The sequence below is a fragment of the Camelus ferus genome, chromosome 19 (genome assembly GCF_009834535.1).
Source record: "Camelus ferus isolate YT-003-E chromosome 19, BCGSAC_Cfer_1.0, whole genome shotgun sequence".
NCBI classification, from domain to species: Eukaryota; Metazoa; Chordata; class Mammalia; order Artiodactyla; family Camelidae; genus Camelus; species Camelus ferus.
In genome coordinates this window covers 35,579,556-35,593,601 of record NC_045714.1, presented here as the reverse complement: position 1 = coordinate 35,593,601, position 14,046 = coordinate 35,579,556, and the positions used below count along the sequence as shown (strand labels likewise).

The 14,046-nt window shown below is 42.0% G+C and overlaps 1 protein-coding gene across 1 annotated transcript in view; it reads right to left on the bottom strand.

Moving 5' to 3' along the window:
- Positions 1–8,151, bottom strand: part of TTLL9 (tubulin tyrosine ligase like 9) — a 37,108-nt gene extending 28,957 nt beyond the window's left edge. Inside the window, exons 1-3 of the mRNA XM_006179235.3 lie at positions 8,049–8,151; positions 5,243–5,286; positions 2,438–2,530 (exon numbers count right to left, since the gene is read on the bottom strand). Coding sequence (XP_006179297.1) covers positions 2,438–2,530; positions 5,243–5,286; positions 8,049–8,063 — 152 coding nt within the window. The 5' untranslated portion in view covers positions 8,064–8,151. The remainder of the gene's footprint in view (positions 1–2,437; positions 2,531–5,242; positions 5,287–8,048) is intronic.
- Between the last annotated feature and the right edge of the window lie 5,895 nt (positions 8,152–14,046).

Below are 14,046 nucleotides of genomic sequence, written 5' to 3'. Positions count from 1 at the left end.
AGGAGGAGCAGCTAGATCAAAGGCAGCGATGAGAGGGTTCCAGGAAAGGGAAGGAAAGGAACTGAGGCCCTGAGGTTGCAAAGGGCACGGTCAAGGACATGAAGAAAAGCCAGAGTGAAGGAAGAAAGGTCAGGGATGATGCTGAAGAGTGGAGTAGGGCCCAACAAGCAGGGACTTCTAGACACAGTGTGGATTTTGGATTCTTTTCTAATTCTAAAAGTTCATTTATTTGTACATCATCTTCATGATGATCACAGTCAAGTTGCTCTTAAAGCACCCAGGAAGACATCAAACTGTTCAATAAAGCCAACAGGGATCCAGGTTCCTTCTACCTTCCCATTCTGCCATCCTTAACATGTTGTCTTCTTACTCATCACCTCAAGGTCACAAGATAGTTGCTGCAGTTCCAGGTATCATGACAGCTTTCTTTGTGGGAAGCAAGGGAAGGGACAGCTCTGGCCACATATATTCCAAACTCTGACCTAACAGGTTGATGGTCTGAACTAGGACCTCATTCTGTCTGGAAATATCAGACCCCAGCTTAAGTCCTAAGGACAAGGCTTTGTATTCACAGAGCCATGCGGAAAGGCCCTGGCCTCTGGCCCTTTCTGATCTGAGGACTCTTGAGGCAAATTGCAATCAGCCATGAAACAACCTGCTTCATGGACTCTCACACCATCAGCACCAGATAAACCCTCAGACCCTCTTCCACTTGACCATGGATCGAGGCTGAAGAGGGATGAGGGGTGGCCTGAGGTCGCACGGCAGGTCAGGGCAGTGCCTTTCCCCATACACCACCACAACCTGCCGGTCACATCCCCACCTCATCCTCCCCTACATCCAGCTCTTTCAGATCCAGGGAAGGAAACCTCATTCTGGTGTTAGTGTAACATAGGAGAGAACCAAGAAGGAATATCCACAGTAGCTGCCGTGATCACCATCATCACCATCATTGTCATCGTGTAATATTCCCCAGAGCACCAAAGAGAGGACTCTGCCATCATGGATTACCTGTACCACAGCTTGCCACTGACAGCCAACTCCTAATTTGCTGTGGCATGATTTAGTCAGTCTGTCTCCTCTGCAGACTCCAGCACCAGGCAGCAGGAATCATGGATTCACCTAGTCACTCATTTGTTCCTTCATTACTGAGAGGCTGCTAGAACAGGGCGGAGATGAGCCTGGGACTCTGCAGACAGCCAGATGAGGGGCAAACCCTAGCGCAAGCCCTTACAAGATGAGTGACTTCCAACGTGGTATTTTTTACTCTTCTACTTCCAGGTTTCTCATCAGGAAAATGGGATGATAATAGCACATACTGGAAGGTTTGTTGGGGTGATTCAAAGAGGTTGTGCATGTAAAGTGCTAGAGGGTGTCTAGCAGGCTTCGCTACTGTTAGGCAACAGATATTCACTGAGCACCATGGGAGTGCAGCTGGTTGCCCTTAAGCCTCATATCTATTCTCATCTTCTTCTAAAGTAACAGAATTCTCAGTGTTTACCTAGGAAAATGTAGCCTACATTTTCCAGAATAAAGACTACATTTTTTCAGATTCCCTTGCAGCCAGGTGTGGCTGTATGGCTAAGCTCTGGCCAGTGAAATGAGAAGGACTTCTGGGTTGTGTCCTTCCAAGGTAGGACATGCCTTTTCTTGTCTCCTTCCTACCTCCTGCTACTCGGAATGTGGGCCTAAGGCTGGAGCTCCACCTCAGACCGCAAGGATGAGGATGAGGGCCTCACTCAAAGGAGAGAAGAGTGGGAAGACAGAAGCAGACAGGTCCCCCATTGCCAAACCATCTCTGAACCTCCTACATCAGGACTTCAGTGGGGGGGAATAAACTTCTAGTCTGTCAAAGCCTCTCTTCCTTTGAGTCTCTGTTACAGGCATCCAAACAGGCATCCTTAACCCTAACTAATATAAGTACCTACTACGTGCCAGGAAGTATATGCTTGTTCATCTCAGTATCCCCATGGCCCAGCATAGAAGAAATGTAGGCTTAGGGGTAAAATAACTTGTTCAAAGTCACAGAACTAGTAAGTGGCCACGACCTACCATCCCCAGAGGATTCATCCAGCAGGTCTGTGACAGCTGCATTCCTTGATTCTACTGAGAGAGCTGTAGGATACTGGCTGTGGAATAGTCAAACTGAATTGGGTTTGAATCCCACTCTGATGCTTAGGTGCTGTGTGACCTTAAACAAGTGGCTTAATATCTCTGAACAGAATCATATCTTGCCAGATGATTATAAGGCTTAAATAAGACAGCGATGGCAGTCAGTAATGCACCTGACACACTGTGAATGCTAGATAAATGTTGGCCCCTGTCAGAGCCAAACTGGGACAAGTCCCAGTGGTCACCCTGGAAGAAAAATGAAAGGATAGAAGGATCTGTGAGACAAAAGGAAAGAGAGACGAGGCTGGGGTGGGGGATGTCTTACTCCTTTACTTCCACCCATCCTGGCCTGTGGCGAAGGACATCCATGAGAGTATTTATAAGTGTGGTCTTGAACCGGATTGATGCTCTCTGCTCTCTGCAAGACAAGGCAACGGAACACTTGCTCAGGATCAGCTGTGTCCCTAGGATGGCCCAGACTGAATACAGAAAATATGAGAAGTATAATGTTTTGTATTAAGGCCGACATTAAAGAGATTCACAAAAATATAAAACAATCACTACTCATCTCAGTAGATTTGGGGGAGGGAGAAAATAGCTATAATTCATAAAAATATGTTATTTATGCTTTCATGTAATGAGTATGTTATTGCTTTTTAAATGAATTAATAAAAAGTATTTTTTAAATGTATCATTTAAAAATTTTAATATGGTAAATATTGATAAGTATAAGCCACTTAAACAAAAGTTATGCAATAATTTTTAAGTTGTAAAGGGATCCTGAGCTCAAATTTTGAAAACCACTGTTCTAAAGTAGTGAAGTATTTAAAGTTAATCCAAAACAGTCAAGAGATACAATTTCAAAATCCATCAGACTGGAGAAAATGTTTAAAATCAGATAAATAGCAAGTGTTCTCCAGAATTTGGAGAAATGATAATTATCCAATAATGCTGATGGGAGTGTAAATTGGATGAACTTTTGGAGAGCAACTTGACATATTAAAACCACCACTCTTTCATACATATTAGACTGGCAAAAATCTAAAAGTCCACGTTTTATCAATAATGTACAAAGATAGAAACTCCTCTACTGGTAGATGGCACTTTGGGGAACCACATGGCAATATTTAAGAAGTTGAATGTGCATATACTCTACATCCAGCAATTCTATCCTATCTATATCCCCGATAGAGATACCCTAGACACGTACTAGACAATATACATACAAGGCTGTTCATTTGTAATGGTTAATTTTTTAATGGCAATAACCTACAGCACACGCTGTGGGCAGTCCATCCTTGTCCCTTGGGCATTCACCATTCCTGCGCATGCCAATCAGAGGGCTTTCCTCTGCCAGCACCTGCAGCTCTTTGCCTGGGGGCTTTTTCTAGCCCCTAGTCTGCTCAGCCAGTGCTTGAAGTAGATCTAAGGTACCAGGGAGTTAACTGTCCTCCCCTAACAGCATACAACCAATGATGACTGCAGCTGATGGGTAAATCCTCCAGCTCTCTCATCACTCATTTGGGCTAAGTCTGCAGTGTGTTCTATGCTATCTCCTAGGAATCCCCAGTGGGATGGAGACCCACTTGCCCACAGCAATAACTTGTCAGTAATGCACCTTTTATTGGTTTCCTTCCCTTAGCTGTTTCACTTCCCTACTTCCTGACAATGCTTACTGGAATCACCTTCCAAATAAACAGCTTGCTCTTATATCCTTGTCTCAGGGTTCGCTTCTGGAGGAAACCAATGCTAAGATACAACTTAAGTGCCTTTCAAGAGGAAGATATGAATAACTTGTGGTATATAATGGAACTTATACAGTAGTTAAAATGTATCCAGAGCAACAAGCACCAACATGGATATATCCTGAAAGTATAATTTTGTATGACAAAAGCAGGGTGTAGAATAATAACAGTATAATGCCACGTATGCAACTTGTATTCCTAGCCACTCATGAAACTAGGGTGTCCATGTGACGCAATTCTGGTCAATAAGATAAAGGCATAAGACTGCTAAGGAGGGAGGGTTCCTGGGGAGCATCTGTTCCTTTGATTCAAAAGAAAGACAGAGAGAGAGAAGTGGCATGAGTCTTCCCTCCCCTCTTCTTCCCATCTTGATCATGACAAGAAGGCTGGAGCTACAGCAGCCACCTGGTGTCCATTAGGTAAAGGTCAAGACAATCACAGGTACTAGCTCTGACATTGCTGAACCATTGCACCAGTTCTCCGGACTCTTTGTCATATGAGAAAAATAAATACAAAATTTTAAAGTTACTATTAGTTGGGTTTCCTATTAGTTGCAGCTGAGCACATTTCTAACTGATATCTCTCCTAATAAAATAGACGGATGAGTCCTGTTAACCAAAGTTCTCTTTGTTTTGTTGGGGTGGGAGTGACTGTGTAAGTTCTGAAGAGAAAGAAGGCAAAGGAGATGGTGCTGCATGAGAAAAGGGCCAGAACCATGCATGCCCTCCCCAGAGGTGGTGTAACCAAGAAGGACTTTAGAAAGGATAGAAATATTAATGAAATATGGAATCGAAAAATCTAAAATATTTGCCATGGTGTGTGCAATGTAAACTACCTCTTCTAACTCCACACAAAAATCTTCAGTAAAGTCTACATTGCTCACTCCTGCTTTGTGCAAGTGGATTCTGTCTAGGAACTCCAAAGAGATGCTGAGTTCTGCATCCAGGTTATTGATGCAGAGCGGACGCAGAGGATCGGGGTGGAGTTGACATTTGAGTTATCAAGTTAACTTCACACGGCTGTTGAAGGAGGCTAGAGAGCACAGTTAGAACAATGTGAGTCCAACAAGCTCTGCCACTAACTGATCCGATGGTCCTGAGCAAGTAACTTAGCCTCTCTGTGCTTCAGTTTCCCCACCTGTAAAATGACATTTTTATGTATTACTTCAAATAATTGTGCTAACTATTCAATGAGGTATACAAGTAAAGTGTCTAGCCCAGTGCCTGGCACAAAGTAAATGCTCAATAAATATTTATTTTTTAGTATTATCATTACTGAAGTAAAGAAGAGGGGAAGGAGGGATGGACGAAGGGATGGAAGAAAAGAAAGAAGGAAGGAAGGAAGGAGTTGGTTCTGTGTATATTGGATTGGGTAGGACCACTCACCGCTCTTTTCCCTTTGGCAATCCATGGCCTTTGTAATTCTGATTCTGTTATGAGAAAAGGAAAGTGATTATTTTTGAATATCCACCCTGTCTTCCCAGCTCAACTTACTGGAGATATTAAAATGCTCAAACCATCAGACTCAACAGTGCCCTGATTCTAAGACATGAAGGTCCAGCCTGGCCATGTTCTCATTGGTCAACATATGCCCAGCAACATGGTCCTTGGAATGAATCCCCAAGTATCCAAGGGTCCACCTCACTGTAGGCTTACCCCACAGGCATGACTAGTATAGTGAAATATCTGGTTTTCAATGTTCCAAAGGTTCAACCATAAACACCAGTTTGAGGGCTGAACTCAGCAGTCTCTGTGAGAAGGATCTGGACATTCTGCTCTAACTGTGAATTAGACCCATAAGCTAGGTCAATGACTCAAAGCAATGTTAATTCCTTCCACCCAATATAGACCTTCCAAATCCTCAAAGAGTGGTGGGCATTATTCTGGATCAACCATATCCAAAGCAGTTTGGTCCTCAGTCCTGGTAAAACTGATCCCGAAGGCAGGTATTGAGGAAGAAATGGAAATTGGTTCTATGCAGGATGATCTCTGCAGCTTAGACAGACTCGCCATCTGTATTAGTTTTCTATTGCTGCATTAAAAAATTACTAGAAACTTAGTGGCTTAAAACAGTGCAAATCTATATTTTACAGTTTCCATGGGCCAGAAGTCTGGGAACATTTTAGCTGGATCCTCTGCTCAGATCTCACAAGACAACAATCAAAGTGATGGCTATGGTTATGTTTCTCCTCTGAGGCTTGGGGTCCTCTTCCAAGATCATCCAGTTTGTTGGCAGAATTCAGTTATTTGAATTGTAGGTCTGAGGTCCCTATTTACTTGCTAGTCACTGGCTGGGGACTGCTTTCAGCTCCTAAAGGCCACATGCAGCTCATCTCGAAGTGTCACCCAAAGGCAGTTCACAACATGGATGTTTGTGTTCTTCCAGACCAGCAGGAGCGTGTCCCTCTGACTTTCAATCCTCTCCGCCTCCAAGTCAGCTATGATGGGGTCTTATGCATCGTATTGTAATCATGGTAATAACTATCCCATCAAATGCACAGGCTCCACCCACACTTAAGGGGAGGGAATTATACAAGGTGTGTATACTGGGGGTGGGAATCTTGGGGGCCACCTTAGAATTCTGCCTACCACACAATCCCACCCCTCAAAGAGCCAGTGGAAGGGGATAGAGGATACAGCTTTACAAAACCAGCAGAAATAAGCCTCCAGTAAAAGCAAGTGAAATTTTATCCTGTTCATCCATTCAAGCCCCCCTCAACCCCTCCAGCATCAGTCAGCTGTCCTAATCTTTTTCATAGTATCTTTTATATTCTCTCATGTTCATGTATGTTTATTCAGTTGCTCCAGAGTCTTTGCCTGAAAAACTTTCCCTTTCCTCACTGAAATGCTTTGGCTCTTCTATCAAAACTCAGTTGGCTACGTCTATGTGGGTCTTTATCTCTAGAGTCTATCTTGTTCTATTGACTTATTTGTCTACTCTTATGTCACTACAACATTGTCTTAATTATCATACTTTCCAGTAAATCTTGAAATCAGGTAGCACAAGTCCTCTACTTTCTTTTTCCAAGATTGTCTTTGCAATTTGGGGTCCTCTGGACTTCAATATAAATGTTAGAATCATCTTGCTAATTTCTACCAAAAAAGGATGTTAGGATTTTTATTGGGGTTGTATTGAATGTACAGATCATATTGGAAGAAGTGACTTCATAAAGTATTGAGTTCACCATTCCATGAATCTGGTCTGTCTCTTAATGTAAGTCTTTAATTTCTTTCCACAATGTTTTCTAGTTTTCAGTATGGAAATTTTTAATTAGATTTATTCATAGATAATTGATTTTGTGGTATTACTGTAAATTTTTAAATTTTCATTTCCCAATTATTTGCTGATAGTATACTGTGGTAGATAGACTAATGTTCCTTCAAAGTGTGTCCATGTCCTAATCCCCAAAATCTGTAAATATTACATTACATGGCAAAGGGAAATTAAGGTTGTAGATGGAATTATGACTAGTAAGCAACTGATTTTAAAATAGAGGGATTATCCTGGATTATCTGGATAGGCCCAATGTAATCACTCATTTTTGCTGTGGGAAGGAATTAAAGAAATAGAAGTGCCATTCATAAGAGGCAAAACACGGAATAAGAAGCAGGTTGGGGCGGGAGAGCTGGATTGTAGACTAATTCATTCCCGTCTCTGGGTCTAATCTTAACGAGTCTTGAAATGGGGGCATTGGCCTGTGCACTCCGAGAGGGCAGGGGCATGTCAAATTCACTGCTGTGTTCCCATTGGCCAGCACTGAGCTAGCCTGGGGGGAAAATACTAATTAGCGTTTTGGGGGGGGATGGATGGATGGATGGATGGATGGACGGATGGACGGATTATGAACGGATGAGCGAGTGGCAAGCGCGCGGCGGGGTCAATAGATCTCTAAGAGATTTTCCAGGTCAGGAAATCCAAAATTCTGAGCTTCCCCCAAGGTCACAGAAATCGCTAAGTACAATTTAGAATCCTAGAGTTTGGTAAATTTCCCGCCAGCAAACCTTGTTCCTTGGCCTCGCGCAGAGGCTCCGGAGTCGCGCAGCATGATGGGACTTGTAGTCTTTTCTCTAAATTCATCATTCTCATTATAACCCGACTATCTTTACGAGGACCGGCCAACTTCTGAATCCCTCTGCGGTTTCCCTCCCTCTCTAGGGTCGATGAAACATCTGGATAGGGAAGCACTCCTACCTTCGGTCGCGACATACGATTCCCCAGGGCCGGAGCCAAACAGCCGCCGCGTTGCGCGCCAGCCTGTGCGTCTCGTTGCCAAGGCGACGGAGAGCCAGATCTGCGGCTCTGATTGGGTGAGCCAAGGGCGATCCTCTGCGCAACAAGCTGAACTGAGCGGATTGGCGCTCTTGGGTGCCAAGGCAACTCAGACACCTCTACTCCCTCAACATTTCTCTCCCAGCTCCCCTCTTCCGCGACCTGGGGTACTATTGGCTAGAGACTGGCTGCTAGCCGCGGGCACTCACTGGCCAGCGCCTCCTCCGACTGCACTTCGCTTAACCTAATAACGCTGAGTCTGACAAGTTGTCAGCTTTTGGTAAATTCGATGATTCTAAGTTTCCTTACTCGGTCTCTCACTGTTACCTGGTCAGTAGTTCACGTGGCCAATCAGTCACTTCTGATCTCTCGAAGTCTCTCTCTTTTATTCTTAGGCACCAACTTTATGCCAGGAGTCACCTCAACCCTGCAGTAGCCTCCTGACCGTCTACTAGTGCCCAGTCTGCCCTATCCATTCCAATTCATTCTCTGCACTGCTGGCAAAAAGCACTTTAAAACACAAAACCGATCTTGTCTCTCCCCTGCAAAAAACCTGAAGTGGCAATTCATTCGTCACTGCACCCTGTATTGGCTCCCTGTCCTCTGCCTCACTTCCCACTACTCTGGGATCTATATACCTATATCTATATAGCTGATAAGAAACTATTTTAAAATTTTTGTTGTTTTATAGCAACAAAAAGATGTTATGTGGGAATATATCTATCAAATATATGCAAGACATTTCATTAAACAACAAATTTTTCTTAAGCATCTATTCCATGTTCTGCCCTGTTCTTGACTCTGAGGATACAGCAGTGAACAAAACCAATAAGCACACTGGAATTTATATTCTCATAGGGAAAGTTACAAAACATTAATTAAGGACATTAAATAAGGCCTAAATAAGTGGAGGGATATACCACGGTATATACCATGTGCATGGATGGGAAGACTCAATACCATAAAGAGGTGTATTTTCCCAAATCCAGTCAAGATTTTTGAGAGCCCTTGTCAAACCAAAGTGTATGTGTTAGGGCAGGGACATATTTCTCTGCCTATCAAGTCTCATTATGGTGAAGGGAGAGGCAAATATTAATTGAATACAACAGAGATCCTAGAAACAGGCACAGGTGTGTGTATGTGTGTGTTTGTGTACTTGATGTACAATAGAGGTGGCATCATAAATTAGTAGAGAAAGGAGAACTTAATAGGTGGCCCTGAGAAACTGGCTTTCCATCAGAGTAAAAAAAAAAATGACTAATTCAAGTGGATTAAGGAATAAATATGGCAAACAAATATTTCAGACTACAGTTGACCCTTGAACAATGCAGAGGTTTGGGGCACCAACCCCCAAGCAGTTGAAAAACAGCCTGTAACTTTATGGTTGGCCCTCCCTATCCACAGTTTCTCATCTTTGGATTCAACCAACCTCTGACTGTGTAGTACTGTAGTATGTATTTATTGAAAAACTCTGCATATAAGTGGACCTGCTCAGTTCAAACCCATGTTGTTCAAGGGTCTACTCTATATCCATCTCTCTCTCTCCCTCTCTCTCTCTCTCTCTCTCTCTCTATATATATATATATATATATATATAATTTTTATGATCTCGTGGTGAGAAACAATTTCTTAACAAAGCACAACTCATAAGGTAAAAATTGATCCATGACTCTCTCAAAATTCAAACTGCCATATAACAAAAGACACTGTAGATTGGATTAAGACAAATTACAGACTAGGACTAAAAATCTGCAACTTTTATAACAAAAGGCTAGTATTCAAAGAACTCCTACAAACCATTAAGAAAAAGATGCCCCCACAACCTGCAAAAGAAATGTGGGCAAAACATTAAATAGGTGACTTTTAGCAGAAGAAATTCAAATTGCCAATACACAATTGAACTACATGAATCGAAACAATTATAAGATATGATTTTAAATACATCAGCTAGACAAAAAAACATGTTTCAATGCCAAGTGTTTGTGAGCAGGTTGGGAAATGGGAATCTTTATATGCTGCTGGTACATTCACACTTCAGAGGGAATTTGGCGACATCTCATAAAGTTGAAAATGCATATACCTTACAACCCATCAATTCTACTACTGGAAATATATCCCAATAGGCTCTGTGAATACAGCCGCACAACCCTACCTTTCATTCTGCAGCAAATGTGCAACGTGCCAACTTTTTCTAAACTGTGCATAGGTCACATCTATAAGGATGTTCTTTGCAGTATTCTTATATTAGTGGAAAATATTAGAAATGATCTAAGTGTTCACTAGTAGGGTGATGGATGAATAAAATGGGATATATATTCCAATAAGAGAATACTATACAGTGATTAAAATGAATGATCCAGCTCTCTTATCAACATGGAAATAGCCCCCAAAACTATTGTTGAGTCAATAAAAGAAAGTTGTAGAATTATAAATGTTTTTAAAGGTTATAATTTGTATTAATTATAAATACACATACAAAAGTATAGTCTATATACTTATGGGTATATGGGTATTACAAGTCTAAAAGTACAGACTGGAAAGATGCAAAACCAATTCATGACAGCGTTGCCTCTGGGGAGAGAATGAAGGAGGAGGAAAGAAGAGAGGGAACTTCAACTATGTCAAGTTTATTTGAAATGTTTGTTTTTTTAAACAGCTCAGTAGAAGTAAATGGGTCAAAACAGTCTTATCTGGATTTGTTTTACAGATATGGAAACAGAGCCCTAGTGAGGGGAGCAGAACCCAGGCCTCCTAACTCCCTGTCAATTGCTCCATCTAATAATAATGACAATGATACTAACAATGATGATGATGATGATGATGACATGCTGGGTGCAGTCTCTGTAGTAGGTACTTTAAATATGTCCTTGCATATAATCTCACTACAGACCTGTAGGGTTTTTCCCCTCCGCATTTTGCAGATAGTAAAACTGAGGCCCACAGAAGTTAAGAAATTTGTTCAAGGGCACCATGGCAGAAGCTAGAGCCCACAAGGCCTTGTGAGAGGTGCTAAGCAGGTGGGACTTTATCCCAAGGGTATTGGTGAGTGTATTAGTTTCCAATCACTGCTGTAATTACCACAAACTGAGTGACTTGAAACACAGATGCCTTAGCTTACAGTTCTTGAGGTCAGAAGTCTGAAATGGGTTTCACTAAGCTCAAATGAAAGGGTCAGCAGGGCTGAGTTCCTTCTGGAGGCTCTAGAAGAGAGTCTGTTTCTTTGCTTTTCCACCTGCCTTCCCTGGCTCATGGCTCCCCTCCCATCTTCAAAGCCAGAAATCATGCCACTCAGACCTCTGCTGCTGTCATCACATCCCTCTGATTCTCACTCTCCTGCCTCCCTCTTTCACTTTTAAGGGCTCTTATGATTACACTGGACCCACCAAACGATCCAGCATAATCTCCCCGTCTCACCATCAGCTGATTAGCAACTTCAACTTCATCTGTGGCCTTAATTCCCTCTTCCCATTGAACATAACATGTTCACAATTTCCAGGAATTAGAGAATGGACATCTTTGGGGGGAACATTAATTTGCTTACCATGGTGAACCAACGAAGGGTCTTAAGCAAGGGAATGACAAGGTGAGACCTGCCTTTTAGCATCTTCATATTATTGGTTTTATAAAGCAGTCACTTCGTGAGTCACTTAAGGTCAATTGTGCTTTGTGACAACTAACATTTTCAAAGGCTAAACATTACATAGATATTAAATGTTTTAAATCTAGTAACTATATTTTTTCAGCATTTTTAACCTGATAGAGTACTTTCCTACTTGTGCTTTGGTTACTCCCCCAACAATGAAGTAGAAGCATAAAGGGCTGTGATAACTGCTCCTGTATGGACAAGGAAACAGACCCAGGGGCATTCAGTCACCTGTCCAGGTTCACAGAGCTGCTAAGGCCAGGGCCACCCCGGGGAACTAGTCTTCACGCCCCTTTTCCAACGTTTCTTTATGACATTCATGGAGTGGGGCATTCTGGGAAACTCAAGTCAGATAGCACATCTTTGCTGCAATATTACATGTCTAACCTGGCGCCCAATAACTATTGGTTGAATGGATGAATAATACTGGTTTCACTTCTGAGGCACAGATAGTGATTTTCAAGGCAGGAAAACGGAATCATCCTAGAATTCCTTCCTTTCCCCCACATCCAATCTATCTGCCAGTCAGCTATGCTGCCAAAATAATATATGCTGTGTCCATCCCCTTCTTTCCAGCTTCTTGGCTCCCACTTTGTCCCAGGGCACCATCATCTGTCATTGTCTCTCATCAGCTCTCCTCAAAGCCCAAGTCTCTGTGCTTTACCTTTCTAATCTACGCTCCAGATAGGGGCCAAAGTGACTGATGTAAACCAGATGACATAGCCTCTCTGGTTAAATTTTCCCATTGGCTTTCCACACCAAGAAGGAAACCCTAAACCCCCAATCATGGCCATACATGATCCTACGTGCTCAGACCCCCTCTCCCCTTTAGCCTCATTCTTACCACCTCCCCTTGGCTCCCTCTCCTCCAGTCCTACTGGCTCTTCCCAAAGGCCAAGCTTTCCCACCACAGGGCCATTGCTTGTCCTGTTCCTTCTGCTGGAAATCACTCTTTAAACAGCTGCATCCCTTTTACAGGTCAGGTCTTATCTCAAATGTCACCTATTTAGAGAAGTTCTTCCTGTCCCCCGTTTTGTGTCCTCCATAGAAAATTGTGACCATTTGTAAATGCTTTGTCTATTTGCTTATTTTGTTTGCCTTCTCTCCTAGACCTGATGTCCAGTATGGAGCTACCAGCCACATATGGCTGTTAAGCATTTGACATGCGGCTAGTCTCAACTGAGATGCTCTCAAGTGTAAAATACACACTGGACTTTAAAGACTGAATACAATTAAAAGAGTGTAAAATATGCCATTAACAATGTTTAAATATTGACTGCAGACTACACATTGAAATGACAATATTTTTGGCTACATTGGGTCAAATAAAAACATCCTTAACAATCTGCTTCTTTCTAAATTTTTAATGTGGCTATTAGAAAATTTAAGATTATCCATGTGGCAAACAATTTAAATGTTCATCGACAGATGACTGGATAAAAAAGCTGTGGTATAGTTATACAATGGAATACTACTCAGCTATAAAAAAGAAAGAATAAAATAATGCCAGTTGCAGCAACATGGATGGACCTGGAGATCATTCTAAGTGAAATAAGCCAGAAAGAGAAAGAAAAATACCATATATCACTCATATGTGGAATCTAAAAAAAATGAAAAAAGAAGACACTAATGAACTCATCTTCAAAACAGAAACAGATCCACAGACATAGTAAACAAACTTATGGTGGGGGGGGAAGAGGGGAGGAAGAGATAAATTGGAAGTTTGAGGTTTGCAAATATTAACTACTATATATAAAATAGATAAACAACAAGTTTCTTCTGTATGGCACAGGGAACTATATTCAATATCTTGTAATAACCTATAATGAAAAGAATATGAAAACAAATATATGTACATATATATGTATGACTGAAACATTATTCTGTACACCAGAAATGGATACATTGTAAACTGACTATACTTCAATTAAAAAAAAAGATTATCCATGTGGCTTACATTATATTCCTATTGGGCAATGCTGGTTTAGACTGTTAGCCAACAAAGGTAGGAACCACCTTCAGCTTCCCTACCTCTGTGTCCCTAGTACCTACCATATAGTAGGTGTTCAGTATTTGTTGAATAATTTGGCTTTTATGAGAACCCTGGGCACAGAACTGAGACAGGCAGCCCAATGTGCGCTGTGAATTTGAGGAAGAAAGAAAATAGTTTTGTTTCTCCAGTCACTGCATTTCAAACAGGTTCTGTCGACTCTGTGTCCTCTGAACATTCTTCCCACAGTCACCTATTACTATAGATGGAGCAGGGCAGGTGACAGC